At 42.6% G+C, this 18,746-nt stretch overlaps 1 protein-coding gene across 1 annotated transcript; it reads right to left on the bottom strand.

The window, feature by feature from the left end:
- Positions 1 to 689: 689 nt before the first annotated feature.
- LOC129846450 (inactive serine protease PAMR1-like) lies at positions 690 to 17,201 on the bottom strand. The gene is made up of 12 exons (XM_055914383.1): positions 16,904 to 17,201; positions 12,620 to 12,799; positions 11,738 to 11,863; positions 11,204 to 11,318; positions 10,726 to 10,943; positions 10,410 to 10,517; positions 9,630 to 9,830; positions 8,999 to 9,226; positions 8,462 to 8,528; positions 6,658 to 6,920; positions 5,929 to 6,245; positions 690 to 4,492 (listed from the first exon to the last, which is right to left on the bottom strand). The coding sequence occupies exons 1-12, from the start codon at positions 17,121 to 17,123 to the stop codon at positions 3,920 to 3,922; spliced, it is 2,616 nt and encodes an 871-aa protein (XP_055770358.1). The 5' UTR covers positions 17,124 to 17,201; the 3' UTR covers positions 690 to 3,919.
- Between the last annotated feature and the right edge of the window lie 1,545 nt (positions 17,202 to 18,746).

The raw sequence follows: 18,746 nt of genomic DNA on the forward strand, positions 1-18,746 counted from the left end.
TTATTCTCTATTAAAGATACACTTAGTTGTCATTATAACGAGAGCGTTACTTAACCGCAAGGCCACTAAACTGGTATGGTGTCTTCTTGAGTATCACAATTCAATCACAATTACTCTTTTTTCATTAGTGTAACTGCCTTCTCCACTTGAACACGATTTTATACAGTTACTATGCGAGTCATTGATTTAGAGAACAGTAACTGAAGCTTCAGTACGCCATTCCAACCACTTCTCAAATACATTCCATTTTATGGTCAACCATGATTTGGTTTACCCATTGATATCCACACTAACCATGGTAGTGACTGTTGCTATGGTAGCATGCATGGGAAGAATCTCAATTGCATTTCCTTGACTCCTCGCGTCCTCTCTCCTCGCCTCCTTCTCAAAACGCCTCTGACCTTCTCCAACGGTTCTTGAGAAGGAGGCGAGGAGAGAGGACGCGAGGAGTCAAGGAAATCCAACTGAGAACCTCCCATTGTGTAATTCCGTTGGCTGTAAGGGTGTCGTCCTGTTCTGAGGAGCTGGGGGAAAGCTGAGGTGTCTGTCTGTCTGACAAACAGAGGATAAGGACGACAAATCCTCTAAGTGATTCTCAATGACTGACAGCACATGTTTGACTGTCTACAGTGAGGCTCACACACGCCAACACAGACACGCAGGTACACACAACACACAATCACCTTCACAGTCATTTTAATGTACACAGTACATACAGCATAGTATATATAGTACAGTATAGTACAGTACAATACAGTATAGTACAGTACAGCATAGTACAGTACAGTATAGTATAGTACAGCATAGTATAGTGCGTAGACCTACTGTACTGTTCATAGGGAGCGACATACGGACAGACACAACAGAACAGTACAGTACAGTACAGTACAGTATAGTATAGTACAGCATAGTATAGTGCGTAGACCTACTGTACTGTTCATAGGGAGCGACATACGGACAGACACAACAGAACAGTACAGTACAGTACAGTACAGTATAGTATAGTACAGCATAGTATAGTGCGTAGACCTACTGTACTGTTCATAGGGAGCGACATACGGACAGACACAACAGAACAGTACAGTACAGTACAGTACAGTACATGCATACAACTATACATACACACATACGTTCAACAAAAAAGTATTTATTATTCTATTATTTAAATTATCCAAAATGTACAAAAAGCTAGTATTTATTAACCCTGGATGAAACAAGGCTATGACATGGTTATGATATGGTTATGACATGGTTATGACATGGTTATGATATGGTTATGATATGACTATGATATGATTATGATATGACTATGATATGGTTATGATATGGTTATGACATGGTTATGATATGACTATGATATGATTATGATATGACTATGATATGGTTATGATATGGTTATGACATGGTTATGATATGACTATGATATGGTTATGATATGACTATGATATGATTATGATATGACTATGATATGGTTATGCATGGTTATGATATGGTTATGATATGGTTATGATATGATTATGATATGGTTATGATATGGTTATGATATGGTTATGATATGGTTATGATATGGTTATGACATGGTTATGATATGACTATGATATGATTATGATATGACTATGATATGATTATGATATGACTATGATATGGTTATGATATGGTTATGACATGGTTATGATATGACTATGATATGGTTATGATATGACTATGATATGATTATGATATGACTATGATATGGTTATGCATGGTTATGATATGGTTATGATATGGTTATGATATGGTTATGATATGACTATGATATGGTTATGCATGGTTATGATATGATTATGATATGATTATGATATGGTTGTGCATGGTTATGATATGGTTATGATATGGTTATGATATGGTTATGATATGACTATGATATGGTTATGATATGGTTATGATATGGTTATGATATGGTTATGATATGACTATGATATGGTTATGCATGGTTATGATATGGTTATTTTATGGTTATGATATTATTATAATGTCGGTTATTTTATTGTGATTTTATGGTTATGATATAATTATGATATGGTTATTTTATGATTATGATATGATTATGTTACGGTTATTATATGGTTATTTTATGATTATGATATCATTATGTTACGGTTATTATATGGTTATTTTATGGTTATGATATTATTTTATGGTTATTATATTTTATGATTTTATATGGTTAGGGTATGGTTATGGCATGGTTATGACATGGTTATGTTATGGTGATTTTATGGCTATGATATGGTTAGGATATGGGCGTAATCGTTTTGCTGGCCTTGCAAGTGATGCGTCTGACTTCTAAAATCTTCATAATTTCCTTGCAGGTCATGACATTCTCATTAGATGAGTAGTAAATCAATATACGTCATAGTAATAGTGCTAAATATATACTGAACAAAAATATATATGTAACATGCAACAGTTCATATCAGGAAATCAGTCAATTGAAATCAAATTATTAGGCCCTAATCTACAGATTTCACGACTGGGAATACAGATATGCATCTGTAGATACCTTAAGAAAAGGTAGTGGTGTGGATCAGAAAACTAGTCAGTATCTGGTGGGACCATTTGCCTCATGCAGCGTGACACATCTCCTTCTCATACAGTTGATCAGGCTGTTGGTTGTGGCCTGTGGAATGTTGTCCCACTCATCTTCAATGGCTGCGTGAAGTTATTGGCGGGAACTGGAACACATTGTCGTACATGCCAATCAAGAGCATCCCAAACTTGCTCAATGGGTGACATGTCTGGTGAGTATGCAGGCCATGGAAGAACTGGTCACATTTTCAGATTCCAGAAATTGTGTACAGATCCTTGCGACATGGGGCCGTGCATTATCATGCTGAAACATGAGGTGATGGCGGCGGATGAATGGCACGACAATGGGCCTCAGGATCTCGTCACGTTATATTTTGTTAATATGTTGTGAATGTATTATAATGTTTTAAAAAATGTATAACTGCCTTAATTTTGCTGGACCCCAGGAAGAGTAGCTGCTGTCTTGTTAGCATCTAATGGGGATCCATAATAAATACAAATACGATATCTCTGTGTACTCAAATTGCCATCGATACAATGCAATTGTGTTCATTATCCGTAGCTCATGCCTGCACATACCATAACCCCACCATGGGGCACTTTGTTCACAATGTTGACATCAGCAAACTGTTCACACGACACCATACACCTGGTCTGCGGTTGGGAGGCCGGTTGGATGTACTACCAAATTCTCTAAAACAACGTCCTAGGCAGTTTATGGTAGAGCAATGAACATTAAATTATCTGGCAACAGCTATTGTGGACATTCCTGCAGTCAGCATGCCAATTGCACTCGCCCTCAAAACTTGAGACATTTGTGGCATTGTAACCAAACTGCACATTTTAAAGTGACCTTTTATTGTCCCCAGCACAAGGTGCACCTGTGTAATGATCATGCTGTTTAATCAGCTTCTTGATATGCCACACCTGTCAGGTGGATGGATTTTCTTGGCAAAGGAGAAATGCTCACTGACAGAGATGTGAACACATTTGTGTACAACATTTGAGAGAAATAAGCTTTTGTGCATATGGAACATTTTGTGGGTTCTTTTATTTCAGCTCATGAAACATGGGACCAACACTTTACATGTTGCGTTTATATTTTTGTTCAGTGTAGATAATAGTAATTAGTGCTAAATATACATCATAGTAAATAGTGCCAGGGTTGACTGTCCTCCCCACATCTCGTCTTAGGAAGTTTCCAATTGGCTCAGCCGAATACACTGCCAAGCACTTAGCCCTGTTATCTGTTTCAGGGAACTGGCAACAGTGAGTAAGTGAGTTGTTAGAAAATAACACAGACTGTCAATGATGGTGACAGAGTGGCTGAGACTGGAGTCAAATCAGAGATCTACTGCATGTTTTTCTGTATCCAGTCTTTGAAGTTGTTTATCCGGGTATGGACTGTGTAAAGCCCTGGGCCACAGTTCCATTTCTCAGAACCAAAACTTTCTAAAGCCAGAAGCTCCCAGACAACACTATCATCCCCCTGTCCCTCCGAAGGACCAGAGGATGGCTTAGTGGCAGGAGATGGTATGATTGTAATGCCTGCACTGACAGTGGGACAAGGCTTGGTGGGATTGAGAGGCTGGCGCATTGCACACAGCATATTGTCAGTGATGGTGACAGGGGCCCCGCTCTGAGCAAACTGCCTCTCGCACTGAACGACATCCCCCAGCTCGACCACTCCAGTCTGGGCTGTCTCGGCGTCTAGGCTGGGTGTGGAACTGGACCTTGAGTCAGATGCAAGGAGCCAGCCGGTGGCATAGCCCTGTGTGGCGGTCACCTCCCCGCCTTGCATTTTGGGGAGACACACGGGCAGCACACGCTCACTGATCTTGGCCTTGTCCCGTAGCTTCAGAACGGCCAGGTCCGAGTCCATTGTCACAGGATCAAAGCTGGGATGGACCAGGACAGAGGAAACCTGTTGGATCAGAGGAGACATGAGACAGATGGAGCAAAATGAATGCCGTGCGGAGAGTTAGAGCAGTGGCAGCTTGCTTGGCTCAGTCTAAACACATAAGTGTCCCAGCATGCAACTTGGCCGGACCTAAGCACAGCTTACTGACTTGCCATGTGCATTGAGATTTGGTCGGTGAGGTTGGCGACAATAGTCTTACAATCTGTTCTCCGGAGGGAAGTGTTTGTGTATAACACAAGGAGGTCTAATTGTTTAGGACAAACCCCCAACCTTAGTTTCCTACATCTCCCATTGACATGACAATATAGGATTTATACCAGTGTGTCATACAGATGTAGGATCTTCATTTGATCACCCTGTTGCAGAAGAACAGTGCTGGAAATGTAAAACTTGAAGTGTATTTGAGGTTTAGAAAGGCTTCTGAAGTTTGTAATTTACACTTTGAAACGACAGACTTGATTTCCCTTATGCAAAATGTATCAACCCCAACAAACATGTCCATTAATTATAATCCGTATAATAATTCACATTTCCTGGTGCTGCAAGATTATTTTCCTTCTGTAGCAAACTGGCTCAAATTAAGATCCTACACCTGTAGGTGTTTCTCAGTTCAGGATTTGAAGTGACAATATTGCCCAACATATTAACACCTTATGGGCCTACTTGAAGCTCCGTTTACCTAATGATTTTACAATGCTGACAGAAATGTGTTTCAGTGAAATCTGATGATATCCAAATATTACAGCATTTGTTGGAAATGATGATGTGGAGGATACAGGACCTTTGAATGGTATTTTACAGTTATACCACAACCCGTATTAGAGGAACAACAAGTTGGTTTATAATTTGATATGATATGGAAATCAAGACGATTGGACGGCATCTTTAAAATGGGCCTATCAGAAATCACCTTGGCATGTTTTGGTAGGCATTAAAGGAGCAATCTACAGTTCCTTCATCCACTTATAAATGAATGATAAATACCCATTGATACCCATTCTTATACCCATTCTTTTAGAATATAACTTCAAAATGCCTCATGAATTTAGTTCAATTGTCGTACTCCATCTGAACTCAACAAAAAGCTTCTTTTGCTCCAATGTTTGTAAACAACGTAAATGTAAACAAACACTGTATAGCCTCAAAATACGGTTACAATATAATTTTTTATATCATTATGGATGGTCAGCCCTTGCAATCCATAGCTCTGTCTATGAATTTGAGAATGGTTACATTTCTCCAGCCACATTCCACAGCTTTTTACCAAGAACAGTGGTGGTGTGCCTGCTTTGTTATTGTTTCAACTGCAGATTGCCCCTTTTACACATTGTCAAGAAAGTATTATAATGGCTTCACAACTGTGTTCACAGACTTCAAGAGATACTTTTACCCCCTGTCTAGAAACAGCATCCCCCTAGCTTAGCATCACTCACACCCACCTGCAGTTGTTTCAGTGTCCTCATCTGGCCCGGGCTGTGTATTCCCATCACCACTTTAATGTCAGCTGGATCTACCCACTGCGGCTTGCCCACTCCTGCCACCACCAGGCAGTGAGCTGCCACCAGCACACTGAGCTGGGTGACTAGTGCTCCACTGCACGCCAGCTGCCAGGGAGAGGAGGCCTCCTCTGGTGCCGCTTGTAGGCCAGAGCCAGCACTGCGGATGATGTGGGAGCGGAGGTAGATGGCTGCATGCCAGGGCCATCCAATCTCAGTGAGGTTCTGAGGGTTGAAGGCTGCTGGGAGTTGACCACACACTGTTACAGAAAGAGAGAGGAGGAGGTGTCAGAGATGGGAGAGGAAATAGGTTGTTTCTGACTATGTTTCTAACTACCATGTACACCTGTGGAGGCAGGTAGCCTAGCGGTTAAGAGTGTTTGGTCAGTAACCGAAAGGTCGCTGGTTCAAATCCCCGAGCCAACTAGGTAAAAAATCTGTCAAATGTGCCCTTGAGCAAAGCACTTAACCGGAGCATCTGCGAACTGATGTAAATGTATTAGGGACACTTGTACAGTAATCTGAAATGTTTCATTAATGTGTACTGAATTGTATAAATGGATCAAATAAAGTGGGACCATATTCGTAAAACCAAATCTGTGCATTCCCTCAAGACATTGGCTGACTAAGTTTGAGTACATCTCCTTTACTTTAAGTCAGCGCTGCCCTCACCTGACGAGCAGGAGACATGACGTCCGCTCCACCTGCCAGTCTTCAGACAGGTACGCCGGGGGCTACCGTAGTGTTGGTAGAGAGAGGAGGCACACTCATACTCTATGCTAGTGTACAGGTGGTGGAAACCACGGGGTAAATCCCCCAGGATAGGGTCTTGGGTGCTGGGGAGCTTCCCTGAGGAGGGTGGGTCCATGCCAGGGGGGAGACTGTCATAGACCTTATGCCTGGCCGAGGTGTGAAGCCCGTGGACTGGACTCTGCCTGTAGTAGGGGACAGAGAAGGTGTCTGTGTACAAGGAGAACAGCTTAACAATGGGCATGTTTAAAAGAGATGTAGAATAAATGTTTACTGGGAATGTTTACTATTGTTGTTTACTATTGTCTGTAAAACACGTGTCAAACTCATTCCAATGAGGGCAGAGTTTCTGCGGGTTTTCTCTCCTCCCTTGAGCTTGATTGATGAATGAAGGTCACTAATTAATAAGGATGTCCCTTCAGCAGGTTGTCTAGGTCTTAATTGAAAGGGGAAAAAAATAAAACCTGCACACATTCGGCCCTTTGTGGAATGAGTTTGACACCAATGCTGTAAAATAAAACCAAAAACCAGAAGCAGTGTTTAAATTCACCCAAGGTGCCGGCTTTATACAGATTGACATACAAACAGTCAGCATGAGACGTACAGTAGTATTAGTACGCCTCAAACCTGGATGTACGCCTCATACCTGGATGTACGGGTCATACCTGGATGTACGGGTTATACCTGGATTTACAGGTCATACCTGGATGTACGGCTCATACCTGGGTGTACGGGTCATACCTGGGTGTACGGTCATACCTGGATGTACGGGTCATACCTGCATGTACGGCTCATACCTGCATGTACGGCTCATACCTGGATGTACGGGTCATACCTGGATGTACGGTTTATACCTGGATGTACGGGTCATACCTGGGTGTACGGCTCATACCTGGATGTACGGGTCATACCTGGATGTACGGGTTATACCTGGATTTACAGGTCATACCTGGATGTACGGCTCATACCTGGGTGTACGGGTCATACCTGGGTGTACGGGTCATACCTGGGTGTACGGGTCATACCTGGATGTACGGGTCATACCTGCATGTACGGGTCATACCTGCATGTACGGCTCATACCTGAATGTACGGGTCATACCTGGATGTACGGGTCATACCTGGATGTACGGTTTATACCTGGATGTACGGTTTATACCTGGATGTACGGGTCATACCTGGGTGTACGGCTCATACCTGGATATACGTGTTCTACCTGGATGTACGGGTCATACCTGGATGTACGGGTCATACCTGGATGTACGGGTCATACCTGGATGTACGGGTCATACCTGGATGTACGGGTCATACCTGGATGTACGGGTCATACCTGGATGTACGGGTCATACCTGGATGTACGGGTCATACCTGGATGTACGGGTTATACCTGGGTGTACGGGTCATACCTGGGTGTACGGGTCATACCTGGGTGTACGGGTCATACCTGGATGTACGGGTCATACCTGGGTGTACGGGTCATACCTGGGTGTACGCTCATACCTGGATGTACGGGTCATACCTGGATGTACGGGTCATACCTGGATGTACGGCTCATACCTGGATGTACGCTCATACCTGGGTGTAGTTGTCATACCTGGGTGTACGGGTCATACCTGGGTGTACGGGTCATACCTGGATGTACGGCTCATACCTGGATGTACGGGTCATACCTGGATGTACGGGTCATACCTGGATGTACGGGTCATACCTGGATGTACGGGTCATACCTGGATGGGGCCTTTGGCTTCACAACCTTGTGTCTCACCAGCTCAGATACCTTAGGCTCTCGACAGGCTGTGGACACAGAGAAAGAGCCCTTAACCACGTAATCAACAGCATTGTCCAGTAACTTAAACAATAGCACTAAAGCACTATACAGTCTGATGTTATTTAAGCAATAAGGCCCAAGGGGGTGTGATATATCGCCAATATACCACGCCTAAGGGCTGTTCTTACGCACAACGCAACAAAGAGTGCCTGGACACAGCCCTTAGCCGTGATATATTGGCTATATACCACAAACCCCCGAGGTGCCTTATTGCTATTATAAACTGGTTACCAATGTAATTAGAGCAGTAAAAATGTATGTTTTGTTATACCCGTGGTACACGGTCTGATATACCATGGCTTTCAGACAATTAGCATTCAGGGCTGGAACCACGGCTGTCAGCCAATCAGCATTCCAGGCTGGAACAAGTCCGTTTATAAATGTGGATAAACATGTGCAGGTGTTTTATCTAAATGGCTGTTTGCTGTCAGTATACCTCTAACACACAGTGGTTGCCGGCCACTCCACGAGCCATCTGGGAGACAGGTGCTCCGGGAGCCTCCACTCAGGATGTAGGAGGTGTTACAGAAGTAGTCCACTGTGTCAGGCCCTCCTCCAGAGCCCCGGACCAGCTGGAGGTAGCCATGGTGCAGCCTGGCTGGAGGAGGACACACCCCGAGCCCTCTGACTGGGTCTGCACCCCTCTGACTGGGTCGAATGGGCTCTGAGAGACACAAAGAGATAGAGGAGAGTCATGAATTGAGAAATGGACTGGTCATTCAATGGTCTACCATGACTATGTTGTGTATGTTCATTCCTTCTCTACTCTCTTCTTGTTTTCCTTGTGTACCCTCTTCTTGTTTTCCTTGTGTACTCTCTTCTTGTTTTCCTTGTGTACTCTCTTCTTGTTTTCCTTGTGTACTCTCTTCTTGTTTTCCTTGTGTACCCTCTTCTTGTTTTCCTTGTGTACTCTCTTCTTGTTTTCCTTGTGTAGTTTCTTTTATTGACACGTGAGGCATCATCTAATGTAATGTAACTGTTCCATCAGTACTCATGTCTGCAACATTCCTGTCTGTGGAGGGGATCAATACAGTTTATCCATTCATTTACATGATCTTTAACTTTACCTTTTTCTACCTTCCCACAGATGGGCACCGTGCCACTCCAGGTGGCGTTGGGCAGGCAGGTCCTCTGGGGCGTGCCAGTCAGTGTGTAGGGTGGGTGGCACAGGTACTGAACAGCCAGGAGCTCATCCTCCAGGCCGTACACAGAGAGGAGCTCCCCGTTCACGGGCCTCGCTGGCAACACACACACCTGACTCCTAGCAACTGGAAGGCAGAGAGAGAGACTGTGTTGTCTGTGTAGAAATATTATATCAACCATCCCCAGTTTGGTCTGGACTCCTGAAATGACCCGTAGCCTTTTCCTGCAGTCAGTGACCAATAGCGCCCCCTTTGGCCTCATGGGTGGAATGTTATATTTTTAATAAAGATTTACAAAAAATGGAACTCATGAAAATCTGGTGTATCTATGTCAAACAGTTTTGTTATATGTCAGTCTCCTGTGCATATAAAGTGTAATATTGTGATGCACACTCAAAATTGAAGACATTTCAAATCCATATCTGACATTGTACAAGTGTCTTCTTTTTTTAAGCCCATAACCATGTGAGGTGCATACTTTTGTTTTAATGTAGATTTGTTTAAGACTACCAAGAAACACTTTGTGTGACCCTGATATAACCCACTGCAGTAAAAGGTTCTGTATGACCCTGATATAACCCACTGCAGTAAAAGGTTCCCCTCCCAGGAAGCAGTAGAACTAGGTTTTATAATAACTGAATGAAATGAATAACTCACTTTGTTTGGGGAGGAAATGAGGTTATGGCTACCAGACGGATCACTAACCATTCTCACACAGTTGACCTGTGTAGCCTGCCAGACATGCACAGCGAAAAGACTGTACTGGGTCCAGCAAACAGGTTCCATGGTGCTGACAAGGGGAGGGGCTGCACGCTGCAAGGGAGCAGCAAATATTAAACAAACAGACAATTAGACAGATTATTCATGAATAATAGGCTGAGCAGCAGACAGGCTGACCAACCGACAGGCTGATAGATTGAAATAATTTAAATCATCTTGGCCAAAATGTAACCATATAAGGAAATGCAACATCTATGCTGAAGTCTTGTTCATAATGGCAATAAAACCTGCCTTTAGCTACCTGAGCTCTGCTGAAAAGCGGCAAAGAAGCCATCAAAGTTGTTGTAGCCGTCTGAAACAAACAGGACGTGCAGCCTGCTTCCAGAGGTTCTGATTGGTGGAGGCAGCTCATTCCCACAAAACCTGCCAATGACGGGGGAGCTCAGGCTGTCACCATCCCGTAGCTCCACGTAGTCATAGTGACAGTTGTGGTCAGGCTCTAGACTAAGCATGGAGAACCTGGGCGGATCCAAACAAGGTCTTTGTTATCATCATGTTTGGCTGTTATGGAGGATAAGATATTCATCTTTATAGTGTCCATATTAGGACATCCTCTTACTACCCTTTTAAAACATTTTTTTCCAGCACAGGTCCATGAAAGCTGCGACTGGATTGTGACAGACAACTTCCTCATAGAATAACATTCAACTTCATGAAAGACAATGAGAGATTCAATGAATTTGACAGTATAGTACAGTATAATCAATTCAGGGACCCACCTGAGCTCCACGTTCTCCCCTCTCTCTACCTGCACCCTCCACTCACAGTGCGCATTAATGGGGTAACTCTCCAGCATGATGTGGCCCTGGACTCTACGAATCACCCCTCCACATGCTAGGGACAAGAACACATACTCTGAGCTTCCATAATGCAACACAAGATGACTATAGATTACAACATAGAAGTTTGCAGCAAGTCATTTAAGTAAATGTGTAATGAACAGTGTTGGGGAAGCTCCTATGAAAATATAGTTTACCAAGCTACCAATTACATCACATTGGCAGAAGTTAAGTTTTAAGCTACACTAAAGTTATAAACATAGCTGAAGATACTTTGTGATTCATCATATATAAATATGAAATGTCATAGAATACAGCAAGAACAGATCATAGGGCTAAAAAGTAATTAACTACTAAAATGGTACCAACATTTCAATGTAGTTCACTACTCCCCAACACTGGCCATGAAACAAGTGAGAAACTCCCAAGGACTGTAATTTAGAAAATGCTCTACCCCTGAAACAGCTGACTCACTCTTGCAGTCTCCACCTGCCCAGCCCTGACGACAGTCCGTACAGAATCTCCCTCGGATGAAGAAATCATCCTTGGCCTCCCACGTCCCATTGTGACAGGTTTTACAGTTCTCAAACAGACTGCAGCCTGAGGGAAGAGGAGAAACAGGGGAGCCAGGGGATCAGATCACTGTTCTGCAAGCAGCTAAATGACACGCAATTTCAAACAATGTTTTATCACTTTTAATGTTTCGGTTAATTAAACGTTTATAAATCTGTAAGAAAAAGTGAATCCTTGTAATAACATATTAACGTAAAGCATTATCAACATGTGAAGAATAATAAGACAAATGTCTGTGTACAAACAGTTGTATTGAGTAAGAAAGCTGGAAGGGAGTCACAGGGAAGCAGTAGAGATTAAAAGAAGAAGACAGACGTCTCACAGGATGTAGAAATCTGAAGTGTCCGTTTAGAGCTTCTTCTCACCACCAAATGTGGTGATGGGAGGAAGTCCAGGGGCGGAACGTGGGAGAAAATGGAGCTAAATCAAACTTGGTGTCAATACAGTTCTCTTCCCAAATTACAATCTGTTATGAACAGAGTGGACTAAGTTTTGTATACTTGACCCTTTGCCAAAGTTTTAAAAAATTGTTTTGTTTACAAGGAATGCAACGGCGAATTGAATTGTTGCACATGAACACTTCACAAAGGTGTTACCTAGCAGAAATATGCAAATATATGCTAAAACATGACAACAGGATCTCGCTAGGTCATGCTTGGTTCTGCCCACCTCCATGCCTGTTCTGCCCAATATGCTTCATTTGCTCCCACTGGAAGCGACAACGATGACATATCTTGGGGTTAGTTACCAGTATCTTTGGTAGAGGTCTGATAGGTTGTTTACCAGGGTGGATGATGCAGGGGTCACACTGGTCCAGTTGGTTGCGGCAGCAGGGGACGGAGTAGCCCACCTGTGCCCCCTGGGAAGGACATCTACACTGGATCAGCTGGTACTCACAACAGTCCCTACACATGTGGTTCCACTCTGAGCTGGGACACTTGTCATCCACCACACCTCTGGAATCTAAAACCAATCAATCAGTCAATCAAATGTAGTTCCTAAAGCCCATTTTAGCCTGGCAAGTAGCCTAACGGTTAGAGCCTTGGGTCAATAACCGAAAGGTCGCTAGATCGAATCCCCGAGCCCGGCAAGTTGAAGAATGTGTCCTTGAGCAAGGCACAGAACCATAATTGCTCCAGGATCACTGTTGACAATGGCTGACCCTGGTCGTGACCCCATTCCCTGAGGGTGTCTCAGGGTGTCAGGGCTGTGCGCTGCTGGTGGAGAAGTCAGGTGCAGGAGAGCAGGGAGCATTGAACACACTTTATTATGGCAGTAGAGAAAATAACAGAAGAACGCAGCTTCTTGAAAACCTCCAGCCCACAAGGCAAAAGTGTAAGGCGCGATAAATGCAAGACACTGTAATACAAAATAAACAAACTGTGTGCAAAAAACACGGAAATATGAAAACCCAGTTTGGCGAGTAACGATAACCACGTAACACGAAACAATTACACACAAAGACATGGAGAGGAACAGAGGACTAAATACATGCAGTGTGATTATGGAATGAAAACCAGGTGTGTATGGAACAAGACAAAACAAATGGACATATGAGAAATGGAGCAGCGATGGTTAGAAAGGCGGTGACGTCGATTGCCGAACGCCGCCCGAACAAGGAGAGGACCTGACTTCGGTGGAAGTCGTGACACAGGGAGAGTTGGGATATGCAAAAAGAAACACATTTCCAATTCACACATGTACTAACACATACCTGCACAACACATGATACCCAGCCTAAACTCAAAAGAACAAGCAATGTCGTATCAAGGGAGTTACACATAAAGAGACTTGCATGTTGTGAATCAAGGTAGCCTAGTGGTTAGAGCGTTGGACTTGTAACCGAAAGGTTGCAAGATAAAAATCCTTGAGCTGACAAGGTAAAGATCTGTCGTTCTGCCCCTGAACAAGTGTCACGTTCCTGACCTGTTTTCTGTTGTTTTGTATGTGTGTGATGGTCAGGGCGTGAGTTTTGGGTGGGCAGTCTATGTTTTCCGTTTCTATGTTGGTTTTGGGTTGCCTGGTATGGCTCTTAATTAAAGGCAGGTGTTTTGCGTTTTCCTCTAATTGAGAGTCATATTGAGGTAGGAGGTTCTCACTGTTTGTTTGTGGGTGATTGTCACTGTGTCTGTGTTTGTTGCACCACACGGTACTGTCTCGTCTCGTTCGTTCGGTCGGTCGTTCCTGTTTATGTGTTCCTCGTTTCATGTAAGTTCATAGTTTAGGTCTGTCTAGTTCGTTTTGTTGTTTTGTAAAATTATTCAAGTGTTCTTCGTGTGTTTAGTTTCGTCTTGTTAAATAAAGTTCATTATGTATTCACAACCCGCTGCGCCTTGGTCAACTCACTCACCGAAAGAGAGCCGTTACAACAAGGCAGTGTTCCTAGGCAGTCATTGAAAATAGGAATTTGTTCTTAACTGACTTGCCTAGTTAAATAAAGAAACATGTCACGAGGCATGCCATTCATATGTCTATGATTATTGCTTCAGTAAAATAGCATGCTCTACAGTCTACATGAATGCACGTTTGGATTCATGACACATACTTGCCAAAAGAATATTTAGCTACAGTTTGAACGCAACACAAAACAAGGACGTCTCATCTGTACGTTTTAATGGTTCCTCTCTGTACTGGCATAATGTTTTTGGGGGATAAAGTTATCAGTATGAAGCTTACCTCTGCTATCTCACAGATCTGGTTATCACATCTGTTTGACTAGGGCTCTAACGCTGAGTTTAACCTGGCAGACCATTTCTAATATTTATTTTCTCTCACTAATTGGTCTTTTGACCAATCAGATCAGCTCTTTTGCCAATGATTGGGCAAAATATCAGAATTGTGCTGCCTGTGTAAACGCAGCCGTAGCTACATTATAAACTAGGTACAGTAGTTTGGGTCCTGGATGCTGAAACAGCGTTCTAGCAGTGTGTATATCAGACGATATGCCACGGGTATGATGCAAAACTAATTTACAGTCATATTTATGTTGGTAAACAGTTTATAATGGCAATATGGCACCTCAGGGGTTTGTGGTATATGGCCAATGTATCACTGCTAAGGGCTGTGTCCTAAGAACGGACTTTACGTGTGGTATATTGGCCAAGATATAACAACTCCTCGGGCCTTATTGCTTAAGTATAGCATGTGTGCACTGGAAGAGGGTTTAGGGTAGCAATCGTCTGTGAGACTATAATTGGTTAGATACCTCTCATCAACTTCCAGGTGCCTTGTGGCAAGTTCTATGTGAGAGACAATAAAAGGAACCAATGTGATTCTATGCTGTGATTCTACAGTTCTCTGGTGACTAACTCTGCTGAGTGGGTTAATCCTATTGGAACAGGAGGTAATGTGCTTGAATCGTAAATTCATGGTTCACAGTTCACTTTGTTTTCCCACAGGGGTCATTACAATAGCAAGAAACCCCCCAAACCCAATCTGACCCTATCTCGTGATGGTGCCAAAGATGTGTCTTTAACCCTCTACAGAATAAACCCTGTCTAATCTGGGGTTCTACTATCTATATGGAATTGTTTAAAGAAGATCATACCAAGGAACATTTATCTATTTAATTTGAAATTTTAAGACCCCTTGAAGTATAAAATACAACATAAACACAAATAGTTGATGAAAAAATGTATTTGGCCTTACTGCTCACACAAACACATTGAATAACAGATTCACTACATGGAACAGATAGTCACCCAAAAATCTAAAGGAAGTTTGTTCTGAAGTGTCTGTCCTATATTATTTCTGAGAGAAACATTGGTCACAGTTTTTTTTGTGAGAAGACCAATTTTGGGGATGTCTCATGGTCTGACAAACATCACTCTAGCTCTGTCACCTTTCACCGCAGATTCGGAAATGCAACATCAGCGGATTGAAATATATCTAGGTCAACAGATGTCTCTAGTTTAAACTGACGTCTTTTTACAGGTATTATTTTATTGTGCTAATTAGACTTCTAGGGAGTTTAATAGAGTCCAACAGTCATACATATTCTCATTAAAGTCTGGTCAAAATGAGTGTGGCAGTACACAGAAAATGTCCCCAGCTTTCTAACAGCAGAGAATCCAGACTTGACTAGGTATGTGACTAGAGAAGTTAAAAATCAGACATGACTAATTATGTGATTAGAGAGGTTAAAAATCAGAATTGACTAGGATAAGTGACTAGAGAAGTTAACCCAGACATGACTAGTTATGTGACTAGAGAAGTTAACCCAGACTTGACTAGGTTAGTGACTAAAGAAGTTAAAACCCAGACATGACTAGGTAAGTGACCAGAGAAGTTAAAACCCAGACATGACTAGGTAAGTGACTAGAGAAGTTAAAACCCAGACATGACTATGTTAGTGACTAGAGAAGTTAAAACCCAGACATGACTAGGTTAGTGACTAAAGAAGTTAAAACCCAGACATGACTAGGTAAGTGACTAGAGAAGTTAAAACCCAGACATGACTATGTTAGTGACTAGAGAAGTTAAAACCCAGACATGACTAGGTTAGTGACCAGAGAAGTTAAAACCCAGACATGACTAGGTTAGTGACCAGAGAAGTTAAAACCCAGACATGACTAGGTAAGTGACTAGAGAAGTTAAAACCCAGACATGACTAGGTAAGTGACTAGAGAAGTTAAAACCCAGACATGACTAGGTAAGTGACTAGAGAAGTTAAAACCCAGACATGACTAGGTTAGTGACCAGAGAAGTTAAAACCCAGACATGACTAGGTAAGTGACTAGAGAAGTTAAAACCCAGACATGACTAGGTTAGTGACTAGAGAAGTTAAAACCCAGACATGACTAGGTTAGTGACTAGAGAAGTTAAAACCCAGACATGACTAGGTAAGTGACTAGAGAAGTTAAAACCCAGACATGACTAGGTATGCCCATATGACTCAGAGGAAATAAACTACTCAGCAACTGCAAAAGAAAAACTCTAACAATGGAAGTTGTGTGAACACTTCAGAATAGGCAGGCTAATACAAGTCACAACAGCTTCGTAGAGTCATACATCTGAATGAAATGTGTTATCATCAGTATATGATGAAATCATCGCTCCAGCTCTTACCGTGGGGCCAGGCAGTTGCATGGAGGCAGAGTAGAATGACATGGAGAAGAAGAGGCAGGAGGTGTCTGGGTTGCAGATGAGGGGGCATTGTCGCCCTCCCGGTGGGCAGCGCCCTCTTGCACACCAGAACCATAGAGCTAGGAACCAGAACACACATGATGTCACTGAGGAGGGACAGGAATCCAGAATCTAAAGTGTTCCTGTTCAGAACGATCCACATCAATCCCACTATCCTCTCTTTCTCTGGGCCCTAGATGCAAAGCAGCTGTTGCGGAGAACACTTACTCATGACACTAAAAGAGAGATTCAACCCTTTCTTTTCACCAGGAGTCACACTGGCATTCTGCACTCTCTCTCTCTCTGTAATGACGGACAAGCTCCATGCATACTCACCACGCATCAGAACTCTCTAGCTTCTGTTTTCACAGACGTGCCATGTGGAGTTCTGGAACTCTAAAGGAAAAGGGGAGTGGCTGCATGTTGGCACGTCCAGAGTGTTGCAGGGAAAAACACTGTCACTTTTAATGGAGAAAACAGAGATGGCGAGTTGATGATACTCCAGGGAAAGATGTTTTCCGTCTGTGTTTGTATGGCGGGGGAATTCAGGGGAGCCTGAATCAGGACGTCATTGTACTGTAACCCCCTCAGGCTCTGGCCTGCGAGATCCCCATGCCAACAAACAGTGATAAGCAGAAATAATGTCATTCCTGTTCCAGGTTGTCTATAGGAGCGAACCTGGGCAAAGCTTGTATAAATGATGACAGTGTATTCTCTACAAAAGGGCCCCAGGCAATGGGGCGGACAGGCGCTGCACAGCTCATTGCAAATCACTGTTTGTTTTTCATTACGTGGCTTGAATACAGTTTCCATGTAAAAATAAAAAAAACTCTCTTTTTCCAGGCATTGCATCCAGATGGGACTCGGAGTTAAGATTTTAACTGACCATAGGGACCAGAACCATTAGGTTTAATGGACATTTGCCTCCTAGTTCTAGAGAAGGTTGAAAAGGAACCAAAGAAAATCCCCCTATACTTTATGTACTATAAATTACAAACCCTAGCCAGTAACCCTTCGACCCTTGTGTACATCTGAGGAATACCGACTTTTCAAATGCCTTATCCAAAAACAGTCTTCGGGAATCGTCTACAGCCAACGTAAATGGTAAAAATCATGTAGATTTTATTTCGAGTGGACCATCCCTTTAAGCAATATGGTAATAGCTTAACAATCCCTTTCTGAAGACAACCTGGTGTTTACGTATAGAAACAGCATTTAATTAGGAAAAACATATTTTACACTTTTACAAATTATGTCAATGCACAAATTGATTTAGAATACATCCATTTTACAAAAGACAGATAAAATGAGTAGCCATGAGGGGTAGAAGAAGAAAGGTAAATGTATGACAGAGTGACTTGGGGTTACATCGGACGACAACACATTGACGGGTCCAGACTGCTGAAACAGACTCATGAGATTAGTTTTGACTCATTTGTCATGCGAGCACAGTGACTCTTTAGCGTTGAAGCAATGATGGAACCAGAGACATATCTAAATATACAGTTTATTATAGAAAATATATATAATAATCTCTATACATGTCTCTGTGATGATCCATTGACATGATTCACAATTAATTGCTATAATCGGCACAGTCCCTTGTGCTATTTGACAGATCAATCAACAAATCATTTCACATCAGAACTTATTGATAGAACTTGTAGATCCATTTAAGTGTGTAGTTAGTAAAACACAGATTAATATGGCTTATATTTGACCCTTTCCTTCATTTATACTGCAGGTACAACAGCAGATGACCTCTGTATGGGACTGGGAACAACAG

This window comes from Salvelinus fontinalis, unplaced genomic scaffold, assembly GCF_029448725.1.
Source record: "Salvelinus fontinalis isolate EN_2023a unplaced genomic scaffold, ASM2944872v1 scaffold_0542, whole genome shotgun sequence".
NCBI lineage: Eukaryota > Metazoa > Chordata > Actinopteri > Salmoniformes > Salmonidae > Salvelinus > Salvelinus fontinalis.